The sequence below is a fragment of the Heliconius melpomene genome, chromosome 19 (assembly GCF_056956725.1).
Source record: "Heliconius melpomene rosina isolate 202511_hmr_F chromosome 19, ASM5695672v1, whole genome shotgun sequence".
In the NCBI taxonomy this organism is placed as follows: Eukaryota; Metazoa; Arthropoda; class Insecta; order Lepidoptera; family Nymphalidae; genus Heliconius; species Heliconius melpomene.
The window spans coordinates 13,139,269-13,162,184 of record NC_140407.1 but is presented as its reverse complement, the minus strand read 5'-3'; the positions used below and the strand labels follow the sequence as shown (position 1 = coordinate 13,162,184).

The 22,916-nt window shown below is 31.4% G+C and overlaps 2 protein-coding genes across 4 annotated transcripts; one reads left to right on the top strand and one right to left on the bottom strand.

Moving 5' to 3' along the window:
• The first annotated feature begins 294 nt into the window (after positions 1-294).
• LOC146528879 (odorant receptor 82a-like) lies at positions 295-6,057 on the top strand. Its single transcript, XM_085203958.1, has 6 exons — positions 295-312; positions 923-1,764; positions 1,836-1,935; positions 2,326-2,430; positions 4,097-4,255; positions 5,178-6,057. Exons 1-6 carry the CDS (start codon positions 295-297, stop codon positions 5,229-5,231), a joined length of 1,278 nt encoding a protein of 425 aa, XP_085060084.1. The 3' UTR covers positions 5,232-6,057.
• LOC146528878 (glutamyl aminopeptidase) lies at positions 6,051-21,561 on the bottom strand. Of its 3 annotated transcripts, none has more exons than XM_085203939.1 (18): positions 21,244-21,561; positions 19,681-19,878; positions 18,973-19,334; positions 17,882-18,017; positions 17,272-17,548; positions 16,712-16,882; positions 16,417-16,514; positions 14,194-14,328; positions 13,763-13,929; positions 12,971-13,114; positions 12,261-12,346; positions 11,492-11,622; positions 10,790-10,990; positions 9,767-9,843; positions 9,226-9,374; positions 8,635-8,764; positions 8,107-8,329; positions 6,051-6,223 (listed from the first exon to the last, which is right to left on the bottom strand). In XM_085203939.1, the coding sequence occupies exons 2-18, from the start codon at positions 19,876-19,878 to the stop codon at positions 6,071-6,073; spliced, it is 2,838 nt and encodes a 945-aa protein (XP_085060065.1). In that variant the 5' UTR covers positions 21,244-21,561; the 3' UTR covers positions 6,051-6,070. The 3 variants fall into 3 exon arrangements, with proteins under 3 accessions (XP_085060065.1, XP_085060066.1, XP_085060067.1); XM_085203940.1 differs by lacking the exon at positions 21,244-21,561 and adding an exon at positions 20,035-20,163; XM_085203941.1 differs by lacking the exons at positions 18,973-19,334; positions 19,681-19,878; positions 21,244-21,561 and adding an exon at positions 18,111-18,702.
• Positions 21,562-22,916: the final 1,355 nt, after the last annotated feature.

The following is a 22,916-nucleotide window of genomic DNA, read 5'->3' as shown; positions in this document are numbered from 1 at the left end:
TAAATTCAGCAGAAAATGGGGAACAGAATACCTTAACACTAGGTTCCCTCTGTCTACCCTGCTGTGTGCGGGATACAGCGTGAACCTAACAACGTTTTTTTTATGCAGTAATTATCCAAAAGAGTCAGTATCAAGGTGCTACTGTGACATAGTTTTTACTTAATAATGTAGTTAATTATCAACAGAAAATATAACTAGTAAGTAGGTAATAATGGTATAAATAGGTTCGACGGTTGTTATTTACTGTAGCGACGACGTTCTCACTCCAGGCGCAGGTTTCGTGAGACTATCGTCATGTCTCGTCTACTAAATGTTCGTATAAACTGAATATTAGAAAAATAATTCTTTATATTTAATACGTGCAGGCCGTCGTGCCGTAAAGGCACAAGGGTGTGACTGTAACGCGACGGTTGTGCGTTTGATGCCCACTCGAGGGAATGGCGAAGTGACTTTGTGTCCAACTGGCACGCTCGAAACGCCATAATAGAAAGAACAGAACAGAATTAATATTTATTAATATTCCTTTCTTCACTCTGGCACCAAGGCAAAAGCCTGGCGGAGTAGCACCACTCAACACGCAATGCCTTGAAAAATTCGGCGGAAAGTGAGGAACAGAGTGTCTCCATACTAGGTCCCTTTGGCTACCCTGCTGTGTGGGATACTGTGTAAAGCTGATACATTTAATACAGTCATGGCACAGGGGCACAAATGTGTGCCTGTAAACGCGACTGGTTGTGGGTTCAATCCCCACTTGAAGAAAAGAAATATTTAATATTTTTTTCTGGTGTCGAGCTCAAGGCAAAGCGCGGCGTTGAGTTCCGCCTCCAGAATTCCGGAAGGATAAGCGGAGTGTCGTAACACTAGGTTCCCTTTGCCTATCCTGCTGTTTACTTTTTGTTACTGAAATATTATATTTTCGCAGATTAAATTTCAACAATCAATAAATTACACTCGCAACTCAATACCATCACGTGCAGCCAATTTCAAAGCGATTATCCTGTATCGTATACAAAACGCAGGGATTTGCTACGGAGCTAACACGTTCCATATTCAAAATGTAGCCAAGTTATGTATTCTTTGTTTTGTAGTTACTAATGTGACCCAAATAATAGAATTATTTATGGCCAAAGAAGATCCAAAGAAACTTTTCGCCTGCTTCAGCGTTTTATCCTTCTGCCTAATGGGACTCCTGAAACTTCGGTCGTTACTGGGGAACCAGGAACGTTGGCGGGCCCTAATCGTCCAAGCGTCATCTTTGGAACACAATCAGTTGATATATAATCACAAACTTCCAGATTATGAGTCAGATAATGAAGACGATCATTTTTCTGAACACATTAAAACTTACACAAAGAAATTTGTAACGATATCAACATATTTGAATAGGATCTACAGTTTCACGGCAGTCGTGTTCATAGCTTCACCTTTTTTTGAATACGCTATATATATGGGACAAGGTAAAGAGGATATTGGGCTACCGCATATCTTGCCCGGCTGGGCGCCATTGGACACGAATGCTTTCGGTTATATAGTCACTGTTCTGGCGGAAGGTCTTGCCGCCGTATACTGTGTAAGAGTTCATGTAGCTTTTGATTTAACTGCTGTGGGACTGATGATATTCATACATGGACAGTTCACGTTGCTCCATGAATATAGTCAACGTATTGGAGGCAGAGGGAATAAATATAATTTCACCAAGAAGAGAGATGATCGGGCTCATTTCAGAATAAAACAATGTCACCAAATTCATGTTCTACTCTTAAAGTACGATAGTTTCTTTTTTGAAGTAAGTAAAATTGATTTAATTTTTATGTTTTTTAATCGATATGTTTCAGTTCTGTAAAGGAGTTAGGCAAATTAATCGAGAATATTCTAGGAATATATTTCTTTGTGGCAACACTCACACTGTGTTCTGTAGCAGTGCAGCTAAAATGGGTAAGATTCGATGATTATTAAAGCTGCTGCTGCTTTTTTAGCTTCACGCTGAATCCACATAGCAGGATAGGCAGAGGTAACCTGGGAAGCTAGTGTTAAGAGTTCAGTTCCAAGACATTTCTGTTTCCTTTTTTCCGCCGACTTCTGGAGGCGTTGCGTGTTAAGTGGCGGACCTCAACGCCGCGTTTTACCTGGTTATCAAAGCGAGGAAATGAAAATATTAAATACTCGTATTTATGTTACTTGAGTAAGAATCGAGTCCACAACCTGTTGGGTTTACAGTGAAAAATGGAGAACGGAGTGTCTTTACACTAGGTTCACTCTGCCTATCCTGCTGTGTGCGGGAAAAAAGTTTATAATGTATGCACTTATAACGATGCTTTATTTCAGCAGCAGTTGAGTGCCACTCAGTTGATATCCCTCTTACAGTACATGTGTGCGACGCTAACTCAGTTATTCCTATTCTGCCACTACGGAGACGCGATATTTAATGAGGTGTGAACAATGATAGAATAGACATTACGAGTTATTTATAGTAGCCATTAATAGCTTATTTAGCCTTGTTCTTGAAAGGAATAGGATTTAAGAAGTTTTTTATAGATATTTGAAATTTAAAAAAATCTAAAAACGAGAATTAAGTAAGCTAAATTAGTAGTACCATTGGACGATAAAGAATATAGTGGCACAGTGAAATAGGTTTTGACTTTAAGCAGGAAGGTTGTTGGTTCAAACCACATTCGGCGAAAAAAAATAATTTAGTAAAAGTGTAGGTATTATTTTTATTAATTAAAATATATAATATTATCTTATAGTTAATATTTATAAGACACGATTCTTTGGTGCCGATATCTGGTTCTTGTTATATCTTTTTTGAAGGTCATACGTTAATATGATTTATAGTAGGTACCTACAACAGATCTTTACATGGTCATAAATCGTGATAAAAACAGTCATTTTTTAATTCAATAAAATACTCAATTTGAAGGTTATAAGAAAGCAAAATGAATAAAAAAATATTATAAATTTAGATTCAAGTTATTTCACATGTTAAAAATGAAACAACACCAAATAAGTAATTTAGAAAAGAAGACGAAACCGCTACCTTCAAATATATTCAGTTAAGTATGCGTCTCGAAAAAGTAAAAAAAGATAGAAAAAATAAAAAAAGTAGAAAAAGTATCTCCTAACTATATTTCCTAAGTGTGAAATAACACTTTAAAAATGTTAAAAAAGACAAAAATAATTTAGCTATACATTTTAAATAAGTATATAGGCTTATATTAAAAAATATATAATATGTTTAATATCTATCTTATATCTATTTTTTTTCTTTAAAGTAAACGTACAGACAACGGACATGGCTGATGGCCACCAAAACTTAGCATTTAAATTTGTGTTAATGATGTAGTAAAGATTATATTAGGTATGTAAGCATATGATTTTATCAAATAGAACAAAAAGCCACGGGAAAAATTAAATGAACAAAATCTAAAAGTGTAATTTTACATAACAATACCTATTATTATAGCACCATTTTATGTTTTGTGTTTCCTACAATAGTGAAATTGGTACGGAACACTCAGTGGGAGAATCCAATTCGCACTTATAGTTTTTTTTTAAATACAGAGTAATTGATTAATCGGGGTGCTAATACGTGTTTACTATCGTCATTTACAAAATAAGTAATGACAACGCAAATAACATAATCAAGAGTTGATGATTTTTACGCAATCATTCGTAAGTATGGTAGTAAGTAAGGATTCGTAATTCATTTCGTTGAAATAATAAATAAGTAGATTTACCAGCAGCATTCTTCTCAGCACATTGGCATGGAAAATGGAAAGCCCCTCTGGAGGCACTGGAACAATACACATGTATTATAAATAACAGAGTTATAAGTATGAACCAAAAGTCTGAAATAAAGATTATTATCATTATTATAATTAGGTACACTATGTACGTTTAACGCTTCGATTACCTACAAAATAAAGATTTTGATAGTTTGTCTTTTTCTTATTGACAATTGTGATATAAGTACCTATGTTGTCCTAATTGCTTACTTTAGTTCATTACAATATTTAAAAAAAAAACAAAAATATTTCCTACTTGGCAGTAAATAAGAAAAACTGATAGATAACTTTTCTAAACTTGTGTTTTTTAGAGTTCAGTGACGTTAGGTGGAGGACCATTTGGAGCCGCGTGTTGGTGTGTTAGTCCAAAAATACGCCGTGAACTGGCGTTTTTATGTGTCGGGATGTCTAAGCCGTGCAAAATGAGGGCTGGGCCTTTCAACTCGCTTGATCTGCCATCATTTATTCAGGTAATGTGACATTACACCCGTCTTTTATATATATATATATATATATATATATATATATATATATATATAATATAGTACATAAAAAATAAATCGACTTCCGGCTGTATCTCGTAACAGCAGGATAGACAGAGGAACCTAGTGTTAAGACTTAACTGAACTAACAAACACATACAAATAGGTAATCATAATAGTTTTTTTTTAATTTCTTAAGAGTAAATATACCATCTGTCTATTTGTACGGAATAGAAAACACTACTTTTTTAAATTTAACATAAAAAAAATATGTTTACAGTTGCATAAATATAGACAGATGGTAACATTTTAATTAAATTCCTCGGGGAGTTCCTACACAGGCGTAAAAATCTTATTTTCGGACAATATTTGCATATCTTTATTTAATGTTGGAATTAAATTTACCATTAAAGTCTGAATGAAACAACATACCTAATAGATCTTCTAAGAACAGATCAAAATCGTCTAAATTAAAAAAATGTTCTGAATAATATGTTTATCGTACAAATATGTTCCATGAATAGATAGATATAAGTACTTAGTAATTTTGTAGCGGAGACCCCCGGGTGGGCATCAAATACATAACGTCTACTTTCAGACGCAGTTTCATCGCGTGACTTTTCACATAAAAAAGTGGTATAATAAGTATATTATAAAACAGAAAAAAGTATACCTAAAGATTTTGAATTACTTTTTTTCAGAATTTATATTATAATTATATAAAATAAGTGCTTTTACATAATTACAGTGCATAATTCAGAAAAAGACTGTAAATTATAATATTAGTAAGTGGTGTAGGCAAAAAAATATCAAATCTATTAGAATAACATTGCATATACTTACTATACAGTTAAATGTTATTTTTTTCATGTTAATTTTAAAAATAATTATAATAATCATTTCATTACAGATTGTTCGTGCAGCATATAGCTATTATGCAGTATTACGCCAAACATCAGAATGAATTACCTCTTATTGTTAATTTAGTCCCGCCCGCGGATTTGAACCACCCCAAAAATAATAGTTATATTATATTGCCCCGTAGGAACAAAAGTATTATTTTTATACAGTGTATATATACATACATTGAATTCGTGTTCTAATATAATTTGTTTGCAGTGCGTTTTAATTATTTTGGAAAAATCTGTATTGATATGAATGATGAAAATAACATTGATAATTATTATCTTAGATTGGTTTACTAGTTTTTGTTTTATATATATTATTTTTTATGAACACTGTTCCTCCGGACGGTTTGCAATATGGTTTAGATACATCACAGCTTTAAAACTGTAACGTGACGGTTGTGGGTTCGATCCTTACTCGACGAAGTTAAATATTTATTTACGTTTATATTTCCATTTCTTCGCTCTGGTGTCGAGGCAAAGCGCGGCGTTAAATTCTGCCACTCAACACGGAACTGCTGAATTCGTCAGAAAGTGGAGAACGGAGTGTATAATAAATTATAAATTTTGTATTTGCCAAAGTGTTGTATAAAGAAGTAGAATTGCGCAATTATACTTTGTGAGTACCTAATAGAACTTGCACGAATCAATTATCTAGGTTTCGGGAATCACAAAATAGAATAAAAAAAACCGACAGTTAATTTAGCTTTCACACAGCAAACAATTCATTTTGCTATAAAACAGTTAGACATTAGCTTAAACGTAAAAGGAAAATAATTATATTTAATCACTTTAATTCTTTTGTTGTACCACCTTTAATGGATTACTAATAATTCAGTGTATATTGCAAGAAGGTCAAATATAAAAAAAACACATACTCATAACATTAGTAAAACATTTATATTTTCTTTAATTGATCCTTCAACCACGACGAAACACTATTCAAATGTGAGTTCGTCCAATTTATATTGTTCTGTACATTTTCAATGGCCCGAACACGAGACATTTCTCCGGCACCCGCTTCTGGATACTGTTCAAAGAATGTCTGCATCTGTAATTATTATTATAGACATTTCAGAGTATGTATTATAAATATTAATAACTGGGCCGTCGTCGTGGCGCAGAGGCACAAGAGTGCAACTATAAGCGCGACGGTTGTGGATTCGATCTTCACTTAAATGGTGAATGATATATTTAATGGTTTCAATTCCTCGTACCGAGTCCAGTACCGAGACAACGCGCGGCGTTGAGTTCCGCGACTCTAATTTGCGTTAAGAAATCAAAGTAGGGGACGAAAGTGTTAATGGAGAACGGAGTGTCTTAACACTAGGTTCTCTGGTTCCCTCTGCCTACCGGGCTATTTGCGGGATACAGCGTGAAGCTAAATAAAATATACCATAATATAGAAATATATATTATAATTATATCTTATTTTACTATATATTTTTTGCTTTTGACTTTATAAGTTTGTTAATAAGTGTTTGTACGTCAATATTACCTAAATTTAATGTATTTACATGTTATGTATTAAAATGTATTTAGATTACTATTACCATAGTAAATTCAAGCAAAACAGAATTACTTAATTTTTCGAACAATGTAAAGTATTTTTTTGTAAACATGTTTAAAATAAAAATAAATATGCTTTTTGTTGAAGCAAAAACACGTTTAAAGAGTCAACATAATTATTTAAACCAAGAAAGAGAAACAAAGTTATGAAATATTTATATTAACCAAAATGTCAGATATGAATTTAAATTATATTTTAGTAGCTTTTTACAGTGTACATTTTTATATTCTCAATCAATTTCAATAATCGCCTTCAAAACGTATCATGCATTTGATGACTGAGTGTTATTTTTTAAAATATTATATTAATACAATAGAAATCCAATTGGGCGAACTAAATCTTATGATTCAGATAATTAAATATCTGGATAATCGAATATTATAAGTATGATATTTTATTAGAAATATCTATATTCCTCACTATTTTCTAAATGTCGATTACTTCCAAAGACAATGTCTGAGGATATGTAGACAACGTCTACATATGCACACATGTACTCGGATGACAGTCCGGATAATTCCGAATTCGTATTATTGAAATCGGATAATTGAATTCCCATTGATTCTACATAATAACATTTTATTTCAAATTTCCTTTGTCTACTTTAAAAGTTTAAAACATATTTTATGATAATTTATAATTATAATTTATAAAAATGTGTTGAGAAATATATATTTATAACTATAGCTATTATCAGCCACTACAAAAATAGCATTTTTTACTTTGATGCCATGAAATAGGAAATAAAATAATAGCGTGAAAAAATATCTTAATATTCATTGCAATGTTTATCAACATGTATATAACAATAGAATTTATAAAAAGTGTATGTATTTATTTTATGTTCAATTGCTTTGACTAATCATAGTTATATTAATGTGATTTCTTTAGATAGAAACTAAACAAGATATTAGGTATATAGGAAGCAAGATTTGAATCTGCACATAATAGTGCGTTAATGGTTGTTAACTGTCATAGGTATACCTGATATATATATATATATAAAATCGACGTATAAAATAGAATTAAAACAAAACTAAATTGACTATATCTAATAAATAATTGTGAAACAAAATATGCAATAATATACCCAAGATTTGTTCAATGAAATAAATTTTGAATGTTCTTATAGAATTTTTTTTTTACTTAACAGTATTCAAACGTGGTTTCGCTCGCTTAAATTTATTTTTATATTATAGCCAATAATAAAAGTATCCTATCTCCTTATATTATATATCTAAGAATATGTACAAAGTTTTATGATAATCGGTTAAGTAGTTTTGGCGTGAAAGCGTAACAAACAAACATACATACATTAATTCACATTTATAATATTAGTATAACGAAAAGAACTTATTACAAACCTCTTTCAACCGCTTCTCCGTATTAAAGGTACTCGTCACACTCGGTACCAGACTCCCCAAGTACCTGCTGTTCAATGTAAACCGTTCCACAAGTTTTGGCCAATTTTCACGTACATTGTCCCACACTAAGTCAGTACCATTAGGGTTAGAGCTGATAACGCCTAACACGTTTAGGTAGTCCTGACTTCGAATGTTATTTTCATCCCAAGCGAGCTGTAGGTACCTAAAACAATGTTGTTATATCTTCACTAAATATTTTACGGTTCCTTTTTCTGTAGGTAGAGAAACGTAAAAAATTATGTTTGTACAAAAACCGGCCAAGTGCGAGTCGGTAGAATTAAATCGAACCGTGAGAGGCTGGGGCATAAGCATGCAACTGCAAACACGGCAGGTTGTGGGTTCGTTTCTCACTTGTGGAATGTGAAAATCTATACTAATATAATAATCTATACTGAGAAAATGAAAATATTAAATATTTCATTTCGTATTCCTATCCTATTATAGTATCTTAATATTTTATTTAAATACCTTTTTAGAATATCAACGTCGCGGGGCGCAGATAATGCAGTGCGTATTTTTGATTGTTCTTGAACATCATCCTCCTTCAAGTAAATGTCCCAAAGATTATTCCATTCTTCCTGAGTCGCTGCTTTCATTCCTTAATGTGAAAGTTAAATTAAACATAATATGCTACAATGTACGTTTTTATATTTATCAATATATTTTCTTAGCTTCACACTGTATCCTGCACATAGCAGAGGAAACCTGGGAACCTAGTGTTAAGATCCCCCGTTCCCATTAAGATACTTCCGTTCCCCACTTTCCGCCGAATTGAAGGCATGACGTGTTGATCTGGGAACTGAACCTGAATCTGGGAACCTGTGTTCCTCACTTTCCGTCGAATTTTCGAGAGTGTTGGGTGGCGGAACTAACAGCAGCACTTTGTCCTGTTACCAGAGCGAAGAAGTTAAAATAGTTTGCTAAATTTCACATATAGATATAAAAATCGGGTGGATCGTATTCTTTTTTCTACTACTGCTGTCCACTAAATATCGGATTGGATGAAACATCCACGCCGTGCCCCCTTACAATACGTTATAGTAAACGGTGAAAGCTTACCGAAGTAATATACAAAATCACGTAAATCTGGTTCTATCTTTGTAGTGTTTGGGGAAGTGAGCCAAGACAGAAATATGTTCCTTACTTTAGTCTCAGCATCGGGTAATTGATAATTTGTAGCTAAAGACAAAATTCGCGTGCGTAATAGACTGAAACAAACAAAATAAAAGATTAATGATATTTTTAAATTTGACTTTATTTATGCATCATAGTGTTAAGACACTTCATTCTCCTCTCGTCGCTCAACTTCCAATACGTACGACGAAGACGTAATAAGCGACGGAATTCAAAGCCGCGATTTATCTTGTTAGCAGAGCGAAGAAATAAAAAAACTATTGGTGCTCCCAAGTGGGAATCGATCCCACAACTGTCACTTTTATAGTGGGTTTTCACATTAAATAAAAAAAAACCAAATAAAAATTATGAGAAAAGGAAAAATAGGATAAACAACGTTTAAAAATATATATTTTTTTATTGTACAACAAACACATCCTGAAATATATTTTCAAAATTTAGGAGGAAGGCTAGATTTTATAATTACCTTTCTATTATTGTCAATTCCGACTTTTCCCAGGATAGCTTGGCGTATAATGATTTTACTAAATACTGTACATAATTCTGAAAAAAAAAAAGGAATATAAATAACATATCAAATTCTGCCGAATTCTAGATGCATTGCGTGTTGAGTGGTAGACCTCAACGCCGCACCGAGCAAGGCAAATGAAAATATTAAATATTTCATTTAGGCGGCTAAAGTAATATTAAGGTGTTCCCTTATTATTGTTATTTTATTATTTAAAGTTAATTAAAAATTAAACTGTAATGTTATATAGCCTACAGCACTCTTGATGAATTTAGCTTCAGTTTCTAGTTCCAGAGATTTTAGTGTTGAAAAAACAAACAAACTCTTTCGCTTTATTATATTAGTATAGATATCTTTGATACTTCTACTTAGTGTTTTTTATTTTATTTTGACCTTAGTTTGGAAAATATTAAGTTAAAGATTATGTTAAAAAAAAGTAATCCGAGTTTGTGTAAAAAAAAATAATTGCCTATTAGAATTTAAATATTGACTTGTTAATAATTATAATTTGTAAGTGTATAATTTTTACATTAAGAGATTATAATAAGTACTCGTTGGATTCGTAAAAAATATTATTAACTGCTATATGCCTTTTTGTTGACACATTATTAATTAGCGTTAACATAGCGTAGCGTAGTAAGTAGGAAAAGATCTTAGCACTAGGTGGCCAGGTTTTCTCTGCCTCTCCAGCTATGTGAGGTCACAGCTTGAAACTAAAAAAAACGCACTTCTCGGTGGCATGCTGTACAACTTTAAAAACTGCACACCTTTAAAAATATGGAATAGATTTTAATGTGACTTTTACTAATACATAGTGAGGGATTAAACATATAAGTTTATATGGAGATATATTACACATACAAATACCTACATATTATATTAATGTAGTGTATAAATGTAGAAGCGAGCGGAACACTTATTAGAAACAAATATTAATACGCTTTTCCTATGCAACACTTAAAAAAATATGTTCTTACTTACCTGTAAATTTTCATATGCATCCGTATTTAAGATATTGTGTGACAATTTATCAAATATGGCGGATGCGGTCTCCCATGGTACAAAATCATTTTCAACAGCTAAATAAGTGGATAGATTGAGTGCTATTTCATATTTTATTATGTTGGCTTCAGCCAGAGCAAAAACGTCATCCAACAAGTTGGACCTGTCCGATATTGTTAGCTAAAAAACATAAGAATATGACAAATGTTAAAAAATGGTAGCCTATTCAGTTGCAATAATACTATTACTACGCTTTTGTAACAAGACAAACCGCAGCGCTGAGATCCACCACTCCACACGTAATATCTCGAAAGTATAGCGGTGAGTGGGGAACGGAACGTCTTAACACCAGGTTCCCTCTGTTTACCCTTCTTAACGCGGGATATATCGTAAAGCTTAATAATAAAATATATAATTGGCATAGTAAGGTAATTAATTAATCTGATTTCTAGATATTTTAATTCCAGTATACAATATACATATATACAATATAGGCAACATTTTCTTTCTTTACTTTTAGACAAGAGCACAGCGCTCTTATATGTTAAATTTGAGATAGTCCTTTAAACAACAGAGCTTAACATCACAGTTTGTCCCTTTTGTCAACCGGAGCAAGAAAATAAATATATAGTCATTCCCTCGAGTAGGAATAAAAGCGAAAACCGTTGCATTTACACTAACCTGTTGATTATTATTTTTTAGTTGTTCTGTCAAGTCACCCCACATACTGGGTGTATAATTAACTCTATAATATCCAACTTGATTGTTATTAATCTTCAACCATTTTTCTCCTTGTTCCACAGTTAAAGTCACTAAAAATGAATATATAGAATTTATTCTAATATTATACCTAAAGCTAAACAGTTTGTTTGTTTGGTTCGCGTTAGCCTTCAAACCTGTTCCTTTTTTATTGGTTAGTCCATTTATAGAAGAAGGCTATAGACAAGATTACATCACGTTAATACTTTTGATTGTATCTGTGGTCAGATTTACTTTGGACACTTAGAATGTGTCAGAACTGTCAGTTCAAAACACTTAAACAGGTAAAAGCTAGTAATGTATTTTATTGCTTCAAAACTCCATGGACTAATTGGATAATATTTATTGGCACATGAATCCTTTTTTACTTTTCCCCTGATAAGAGATATTGAATTATAACATCTAATGTTTTACCTTAAAAAAATTCATGTATTTTTTCTTGTTTCATGCTGTATCGCAAAAGACAAGGATCCCAGGAGGATTCTATATTTTCCGCGAGTTCATTTTCGAGAGTTATTTTCATTTCAACTCTCCGGAAAGAAGACAGAGCGCGGCGTTGAGTTCTGACACTCAATACGCCATGTCTTGTATATTAGGGGGAGAGTTTTTACTTATTTATTTTGTTGTATATATGCTGGATATACCGTGATGCTAAAAAATTGAAATAAAAATATATATGAATTTTACGAACCACTGTCGTTAATATCAGGGAACCACAAGGTATTTTCTTTTACACCACCATTCGTTTTATAAGTTATTGGAACAAACCAACGATATCTGTAACAAAAATGTACTCATTAATTATAAGCAAGGCCATTGCGGCACAGTGGGGCAGTCAGCCTGTACACGTGGTAGTACGTTCGATGACCAGGTCATATGCTCTGTAGTAGAAACTGCAGTTATAACTTTTACATCACAGACTCCCTAGGCCCTCTCCAACAGGTACTTGAGCTTCCATTACAATAGGTATTAAAATAACAATAAGTAAATTATGTAGCAAAACACAACCAAAAATATCTTAACTATTGTTAAATACCTTAAGATCATTATATCTAGTTCTAAGCATAGTTTAAGTAAAAGATAAAAAAAAATTATAGCTCATCATTTTACTTAGCTATTACATAGCTATTAATTAATAAAATGTGTATATAGTGCTTAGAACAAACATTAATAAAAAAAATAAAAAATTAGCTTTACGCTGTATCTCGCACAAAGCAGGGTAGGCAGAGGAAACTTGGTGTTAAGACACTCCATTCCCTATTTCCCGCTGCAGTCTGGAGGCATTGAGTAGCGGAACTCAACGCCGCAGTTTGCCTCGACACGAGAGCTAAGAAATGAAAATATTAGAAAAACCCACAACTTGTCTCTCTAATATGTTATAAAAAGTATCCTTAAATTTACCCATATTCAGAATGTTGTGCTATTAATGCTTTTGAGTCAATCAAAAATCTTTTTTGAGTAATGATATAAGTATTTTCTTTATCGCCAGGCTGTATATTGATTAAGGGGTAACCCATTTGTTTTGTCCACGTGTCCATTATGTATCTGAAATTAAAAAAAATATTAAATAAAACTATGGAATTTGAAAGTCGTAAACCTCAAATTTTAAAAAATCGCAGAGTGTAATAGAAAAATAATAATACATTAAACATTCAATAAACAACATACGATAATAATATAATACGAATAAACAAAATAACATACAATAAACATTCTAAGTGTTGGCATTAGTTCCTCTGCCTATTCTGTTACATGCGGAATACAGTGTGAAAAAACATTGTTTTACAGTTACTTTAAAAGCTCCAGCAGAATAAGCATGGAAAAGCTATACTGGCTTCTAATGAAATCTTTTTACTATGATTTTATTGCTTTTTATCCCAAATAGCAATATACCGTTTTTTTTATATATTATTTATCCTTACAACAAGAGGCTTATGGAGGCAGGCACTTTAACTTCAAGGCAGGCCTTGAAGTTAAAGTTTATTTTCTCGGTATGAATTGAAAAAAATTAAACTGAATGTCTATAAGCTTATTATTATTCTTTTTATTTTCAGATTTTTTGGGATATTATAATAAGATCGTAAAAAAATAGTTATTTTTTATGATATAGTTTGGTGTTTACTACCACTAAGATATAAATTAATTCCGGTAGACCCTTTCTACAGCGGCAAATAGTAAATGAAAATCACTTACAATAAATTCAAATTTGGATGTTCTTTCTTAAAATACGGTTCCAAGCACAGTAGCAGATCTTTAGTTACGGTGTTGCCAAATTTATATTTCTTTAAATAATTCGAAACACCTTTACGGAAGTTTTCTTCGCCAATGAAGCCTTCTAACATTCTTAGCACTGAAGCACCCTGTTGGAATATACAAATTTGAATACATTTTTTTTTTGTAATTACTACATATATTATAGACATACTCAGTAGTTTCGCTTTGCCAATCTCTATTCGCTGTAAAACTTTTTAATTTAAAATCAATTTTCATTTCCTTCTGGTAACGAGGCAAAGCGCGACGTTGAGTTTGTTCGTTCAATTAGATTTTTTTTAGTGCCGGTACACTATTTTATTACATTATCTTAGGCTTAATAACACCAAAAATATTTTAGAATTATTACTTACTTTATTATATGAAATAGAGTCAAAAATGGCAGTTATTTGATCGGGGGTTTCAACCGTTTGAACAATAGGATGACTGGATTGTCTGGCATCAGTAACAAGCACTGAATGTAAAGTCTTAGTTAAAAATTGGTCCAACTGTAATGTAATACAAAAACATTTTATATAATACTAGCGACCCTCTTGCGGCTTCGCTCGCTTTTACTACTGGATTATTCATATAATGTATGTTTGCAGAGCACTTAAGATAATGTGAAAATTAATTAAACCCTAATGCAACCTGCATTTTCGTAGTTTCAATAAGGATTTTCCTATTGTTCTACACTTGGATTTTTTAGTAGGTACCGTAATTTTACATCTGTGCTACTAATCTTTTCAAGTACTTATTGAAATATATTTAAATGACTATTTTTAAACGGAAGAAATTATAAACAAAAACCTACCTACTAGTAACTACTACAAAAAATATGAAACCAAATATATCGCGCTGAAATAATAGATTCAACTCCGATTGTCCAATACGTGCAAACGCATCTAAATCTTCGTTATATGCTATAGAGACAGGCGGGTTTTTTTTTTCGAGCTTGTGGTTAATACTGAAGAGGGTATTCTGTCCCTGATGAAAAGCAAGCACTATGTGGCTGCCTGTGAGGAAAATTAAATAGAATGCATCGGTCGGGAATCGAACCCGGGCCGACCGCGTGTCAGGCGAGCATTCTACCACTGCGGCGGGCGCGGCGGACGCATGGCGAGGGGCGAGCCACTTCGCAGCAAGGATTTTTTGAAATTGTAACTACTTCTAAAGTACTTATTAAAATGAAAAACAGTAAAAGACAGTTTTGATCTACATTAAATGGCCAACGTAACTAATATACTTAATATGCTGAGAGTAAGTGATAAGTGAAACTTGAGTAACATACAGCTGATGTGTCAACGGCGGGATGTGTCAACAATTAAATGCGTTTTTCTCTAAAACTATTCGCAATTTCCAAATTGTGTAAACAGCAAATTTTATCTTCGTTTAACGTAGAAAATTAATAAAGTATTTTAAAGGATAAGGATTAATACCATTATGGAAAAATATTCCTTACAATAAAAAATATATTGAAATTACAATTTTTAGACAGAAATATGATCACTACACGTTATTCTTAAAAGATACGAATATGCTCTCGCGGACTTTATTGTAGATCTTATTAAGAGGAACAATACTCCAGTACATTATTTTCATGTAGTACTTACCATTAAAGCAGCGCATGCGCGAAAGTGTCTGAACGGGTAGGATTTTATACACATTTATCGTATTTATGTTAATTTACATAAGAATATACAAATAATAAATTATATATAAACCTTGCCTGAGAAATACTCGACCTAATGGTGAAAACCGCGTTAAAATCCGTTAGGTGGTTTAGAAGAAGAAGAGTTAGAAAGTTCAGACAGACACGAAAAGCGACTTTGTTTTATAAGATATAGGATTTAGTAAGGATATTCCAGTTCAAGTTTGAACATGGGCCCCTATTTACCCGACTGCGCAATGCAAAGGAGAGTAATGCGTTTATGACTCTATGTAGTACTGTAGAGACCAGACACCTTCGTCAATTTTGATGATTCTTATCTTGATCAATTTATCTTAAACTTACTTGTGTCAATAAGCAAATGACAGTAATCAAAATTTATCACAGCGTCAATCAGTCGTTGTATTGTGAAATTGAAAAAAAATCGATTAACTACGCCAAGTAGAGTATCTTTGAATAGGTATTTAGAAATTATTATTAGGTGTCCTTCGTCTTTGTCCATTTTGTACTATGGAAGCGGGTTCAAAACCTCAAGGTATTAACTCCCTCAAGAGAATAATAAGATGTGATTTTTCCATCTTATGATCCTAATAATCAAGCTAAAGCTAATAAATCGTAATATTTTTTATATCCAAATAAAAAAATATTATAAAAAGCTAAATATCAAGTGCATAAAACTAAAAGGATACAAACTTAATAGTTAATTAGGTTTAACAATCAGCCAATTAAACCATTGTGCTAGTAGTCAAGCACTTTGCTATTGTGCCACAACATATTATAACATATTGTATATTTTATCATAATATTTTACTTTCTTATGTTAAACATTTTTTACTGCTGATTGAAAAAAAAATAATCAATTGTAACATAATTATAATACTGTTTAGTATTCAACATTTTTATAAATTAAATTATGAAATAACCATACCATTGTCCAGGATGGCTCCACAGCATTCAATGATTTAACCTGCATGTACGATGCAAATCCCTCGTTCAGCCATACCTCATCCCACCATTTCATTGTTACTGAAATAATATATAATATTTTTTTATTTAATTTATAGAGTACATTTCAATTTTCAAATGATTTCATAATATGTGGCTTACTTGGACGATGTTTTCCATACATTGTCATTTAAGTCAAAAAATGTGTTTAAGTTATTAATGAATGTGTGTGTTGAAGTGTGTGTTACATATAAGTACAAAGTACCGTGTATACCAACCTAAGTTTCCAAACCACATATGAGCTAATTCGTGAGCCACTGTGTTGGCAACACTGATTTTATTTCTTGAAGATGCTGTAGCTTCATCAATTAAAAAAGAAGTTTCTCTATAAGTTATTAAACCCCAGTGTTCAGTAGCACCGGATACATAGTCAGGAATTGCAATCATATCTGTAAATATTTTATGGCCATACTTATTATGCAGTCAACTTTTGATTATTTTTTGTAACTTCACTCTGTATCTCTAATAAAGAGAACCTAGTGTTAAGACATTCCATTCTACACTTCCCATCTAATTTTTGAATTGTTGAGTGGTAAGTGCTGGAGCTCATCAGTGCAATTTATTTTCTTTAGCAGAGGAAGAAAAATTAGACTATAATAAATATAGTAATAAATTATTATTAATTTAAAATAATGGAATATTATGTTAACAAATGTTCATGCTAATTTACTATACTACATGAAGATGCGAGAATATTTTAACAAGTGTACTCTATAATTGGAAAAAGTCAATGTATTAATTTCTTTCGCAAAGTTATTAAATTGGCTAAATCACATACCTAATTTTGGCAATGGAAAAGGCACTTCATAATACTTAATATAATATTCTGTAACCCTTTTCCCGATATGTTGAGCAAAATCAATTTTGTGCATTTGATCTTTCTGTGCAAATGATCTCAAAATAAAATGTTCTCCAATTCCATTTGTATTAATAATATCCTTCTTGTAATCAAAGTTACATATGACAAAACATGCTAGGTATGTTGACATGGGCACACTTGTAGCAAATGTAACTGCTTCAGAATTTGAATCTACATTCATAACTTTTGACACTTCCTAAATAATCAAAACATATTTAAGTATGTATTTAGCTTATTTTAAGAAGTTGGTAAAAGTTAATAAAAAATAGAGGAACTATTAAATCATGACTATTTTACTATTTTAAGCTTTGTCTTTTTTTCATTTTCATGCTGTATCCCTTGTATAGCTAGGTCATTGAGATGGAGTTTACAGTGTACATGAGTCAGGATATAAAAAATGTTTTTCCCTAAATGGTAATTGAACCAATTTTTGTTAAATTAAGATTACTTAAGTCAGAACTAATTTACATAAGTAAATAGTCATGCGTATTTCAACTAATTTACTAATTACCTGAAGAAATTATCTTACATTCATGTTAGAAAGTGCCACATAATCCAAAGGTTTTACTAAAGTAATGTCATAGGTTGCTTTAAATTCAGGTTCATCAAAGCAGGGAAATGCTTGGCGAGCATATGTTGGCTGGAACTTACTTGCCACCATTGTACTACAAAAAATGAGATTCACATAAAAACAAATTTATGATGAGATTTTTTTATAAAATAAATAAAATAAGTACATGATCAAAAATTATGATTACCTCTTATTTTTTAAATAGGATAAATAAAATCCAACAATGTTCCGTGTAAGATTACCACGAAAGTTTATATGTAACTGGTAATTGCCAGGAGTAATTTGATCATCAAATTGAACAAGCAGTTGTTCCAAAGATTTTACTTCTAAATATTTTGATATAGATATTTCTTCATTGTTTTTAAACATTTCAATTTTATTTATATCGATAAATTTTGTGTGGAGAGCTAAAAAGTTTTTCTCTTCCTTAACATTTACATCTATTATCACTTTTCCATCAAACAAACCTGACTTTAAATTAGGATTTAAGTACAGCGAATAGTGTACAGGACAAACTGCAGGGGATAATCTTTCTGATAATTTAATTTTATAAGAGTTTTCCATATTTTTTGGAAAATTAACAGATTTATTGCGGTAAAGTTTACTCCCACTAAATATGCTTAAACGTTTAAAAAATGAAATATATTGTAAATTCATGTAATATTGTATTGTATTGTATATTCAAAAAAGTCAAAAAACGTTAATAAATGTTCCTCCTTTCCAAAATTCCAAAAGTATTAAATAATAAGCAGAAATATCATTTTACATCTTTATTTTTTAAACTGTCAATTTCAATGTCAAAGTCACATTTTTACTACAGATAATAAATTCGAAATGTAGAACGCATCTATTCACTAGAGGAAATGCTAGTCATAAATGATAATGTATGTCGAAAGTTACGACCATGCATTTAAAGAGGTGAGGTTAGGAGGTAAAAGTTTAAGAGATGTTGGGGCCTCTTTCAATCTAAACTACATGTTTTTGTCAAGATATTTTAAGAAGAAAGATTAAATATTTTGTAATATTAATTTAGGTAAGTAGGTACTTACTTTCCGTTTCGCGTAGAGCTTTCATAAAATCCAACAATTCCTTTGTCTAATCTTCCAGAGAAAATAATGTGAATTTGATAGCCAATATTAGGTTTTATAGTCTTTAGTAGACTAATTTGTAGTGTTTCTACTGAAGTTACAAGAACCGTAGACGTAATTGGTATACTTTGGTTATACTCATTTGTTAATGTAACACAATTTATTGTTAAATCATTGGAATGTAAAGACACTACTTTTGTTGGTTCTAGTACTTGAAAATTTATTGTCACATTCCCTTGAAATGTTTTTTTTAAAAGGTTAGGATATAATGTAAGCTTATAATTGGTAGGCTTCACATATTTTGGAAGCCTGTAATAATTGATCTGAAAAAGATAAATATTTTATAAGGAAGTATTTATTTATACCTAATAGTCTTACACTTACTTTTATCTAATATAATTTAAAAAAAGACTTAAGCTTCACACCCTATCCCGCACATAAAGGATGTTCTCCGTTCCCATTAAAACTTTTTCATTTCATCATAAAGTGGAGACTTTCGACCCATTTCCTGGAGACATTGCGTGTGGAGTGGCAGAACTCAACGCTACGCTTTATCTGAGCGAGGAAATGATATATAAAATACTTCATTTCCTCTAATGGTAACCGAACCCACAGCCTGTCACGTTCACAATCACGCTATAAATATTTTCTAACAAATAAGTTACTTACTTGTGCATTAGTGGTAGGACCTCTATTATCGATATGTTTTTCTGCCATTTTTTGCATACTATTTAATTTTACTAATCGTTTTAATTTCACATTTTGAGCAGCTAATACTACTGTGGATATGAACAAACAAAACACTAATACTGCAAAGATTATGAGGAGTTTGTTACCAAGCATCCACCTTAAAGTTTTTGATGTCATCTAAAAAAAAATTTTTTTTCTTAGTGGTAATTCACATTATATACAAATATACGCATTGTGGCAAAAACAGGCGGCTAAACTAAACGCCGAGTATTATTAACTAATTAACTTCACTCTTGTACTTCGCTTATAGCAGACAAAACAGAGAGGACATACCTGAGAATCTTTACTTTCTGTTTAAAATCGAGACGCTGTGTGTTGAGGAAGGAATTAAAAAATACAATAGTTTAATTATTTTACCGATACTAATATGCTGTGTTACTTATATGTAATATACTATAGCAATTATAATAAACATTGTTCTTTGATAAGCAGCCATGTTTATAACTAAATTGTACATAATATATGTGGTAGTCATTTCCTTTGCTATAATTTGCTATAGCTATCAGCACTTAATATTAATTTAATTTGTATATTGAAAATGAGTTTTCAACATTAACTGACGTTACCGGACAGAATTTGAAATTTGGCGCCATTTCTGGCAGGAAACCTTTTTTCCTTAACCAGGAAAGTTTATGTGATAAATGCATCAATTTTTTTTTATTCCTTCGAGATCGGGATTTTTATAGAAAATTACATTTAACTTTAGTAGTTACATGTACCGACATGTGTAGTTGTTAGGCTTTATACAACACGCCTAACATGTACACGTAACTACTGAAATAAGCACTATCAATGAAATAGTCCCAAAACATGTAATAACACTACTAAAATACTACATTTACACATGCAAATATGCATATAACCCGATGTCTAGTTATTACATTTACACAATGAATTTCCTTTCGTTTGAGAGTACCAAATTGATATTTCACAGCAGTCAACCGCAAATATAATAATTTAGAACTGTTTTGATAGATAACAAGTTTATAAGTTGAAATAGAATATTTTTATATAATTTGTAAAATAACTTTCTTTTTTGTTTCTGGTTTTTCCATTCATCACATTATGCCACTTTGCAAAGATTGAATACATTTCAGAAGTAATTTTTTTTTATGCGATGGAGCAAGGCTATCTTTTACCTACTGTAGAGGATAGGACCCTGGTCATATTCTCTATAGTAGGAATTTAAAAAAATCTAAGATTAAGAGTAAAAAAATAAAAGTAACATAATTTATATTATTCATTTACAACGTTAATATTTTTCTAAACTTTTCTTTATTTATATCACAAGCAAAAAAAATGTCAAAGACAAAAAAAATGCCCGAAAACTTAGAATAAATTAGCATATAACAACAAACACTGCTTTCACTTAGTGGAATAATTTGTAAAAAAAATAATAATAACAAAATATTTAAATGTATAATTAAGCATAAATAAAAGTAGCTAAATTTAATGATAATAATATTGTAATTAAGTACAAACCTTATATCCCCTTTCACTATATATAAAAAAATATATTAGAGTGGCGAGTACGTGTTAATAGTCTTAAACGTCCATGGCACTAACCAGCAAGCACTATACAGTGTGATAAAAATAACAATATAAAAGAAATCAAATACAAACGCAACAATTTAGTTACAACACATACATTTTCACTAGCGAACTCTGTGAACTGATTTTACCGAAAGTCAAATGGACTGGTGGGGGACACCCACCATCTTATTGCGTAACCCTTAACATAAAATATTATTATATTTACACAAGCTGTTCACTTGAACGGTAAATGACAATTTGTTATTATGATTATAAGGCCGTCGTGGCCTCAGCGGCACAAGCGTGTGACTGTAACGCGACGGTTGTAGGTTCGATCTCCACTCGAAGAAGTGAAATATTTATTTACGTTTATATTTCAATTTTATCGCTCTAGTATCGAGACAAAGCGCGGCGTTGAGTTCTGCCACTCAACACGTAATGCCTCCAGAATTCGGCTGAAATTGGGGAACGGAGTGTCTTAACACTAGGTTCTCTCTGCAATTATGCTCGCTAAGTCTGTCTCCCTCTAGAATGTGCATTGCATAATTATATGCAGTGTTTTGTGTAAGAAAAAATAATAATATTTTCTTTGTCTTAAGTAGTTACTCTATTGATAATATACATTGATAAGTTGATCTGTGACGTTATCTAAGTGAATGCTATCATGATATTTTCTAGTGTTATTTCTTTACCTACAAGGCTAGTGGATATTATGGAATATTTTCCTTAACAAAATGCGGGGAATTTACCTATTAATTTTTTTTTTATACTGTTGATATTTATTTAGCTTGTGTGAAATGTATTTCTTAAAGGTATATTTTCTTATTTAATTTCTTTATAGCTTCACCCGTTTTCCTACATAGCAGGGTATTTCTATAATTATAGAAATAATAAATTAATAAGTATATCAAAATAATTATTAAACTTCTTTCATTTTTCCATATCTAATAATGTTGAAGGCATTGCTAGTGAAAACTGCGACCACAAGCGGTAATTATTTGCTCTGTCTCCACTTGGGGTATCTAATATTTTTCTGTAGAAATTTTTGTTTGTCCAACTTGAATTGTTACAGGCAGAGCTTCTATTGAGGCGTCGCGCGTCGCGTTGTAATCGCACGACTTAAGCAATCCTACAGCTTCTTACAGGTCAATTAGATATCGTCAGATTTTACTGGTAGTTTCGTTTGGTATGATAGTTTTTACTTGTATTATGCAGTATAAAGGCCTTCGATTTACCAAAAAAATAAAATGTAGAAATGTCTGTAAATCTCATTGCAAAGAAAAACAACTCATTATTTGATAATTTAAATGTGATTTCGATTTTAAAAATTAATTCTTATCAATCGTGGTAAAAATATTATATTCAATTTATATTTATTAGGATCGTAAAAATTTAAAAAGTAATATTGTTGAAATTGAAGTTGAAATTGATTAGAATTGCAGGTTAACGTAAGTTAGCGTATAAAGTTTTCTAGTCGATTGAATAAAAATTGATTTTATTTAGTAAGTAGTATTTATAATATTTTCTATTAGTGCTTCATTAGATGAAGCATTAGAGATTAGAAATATGGTTGAATATTCAATTAATATAATTAATTTAATTTATTATTTACTAGCGGTTCC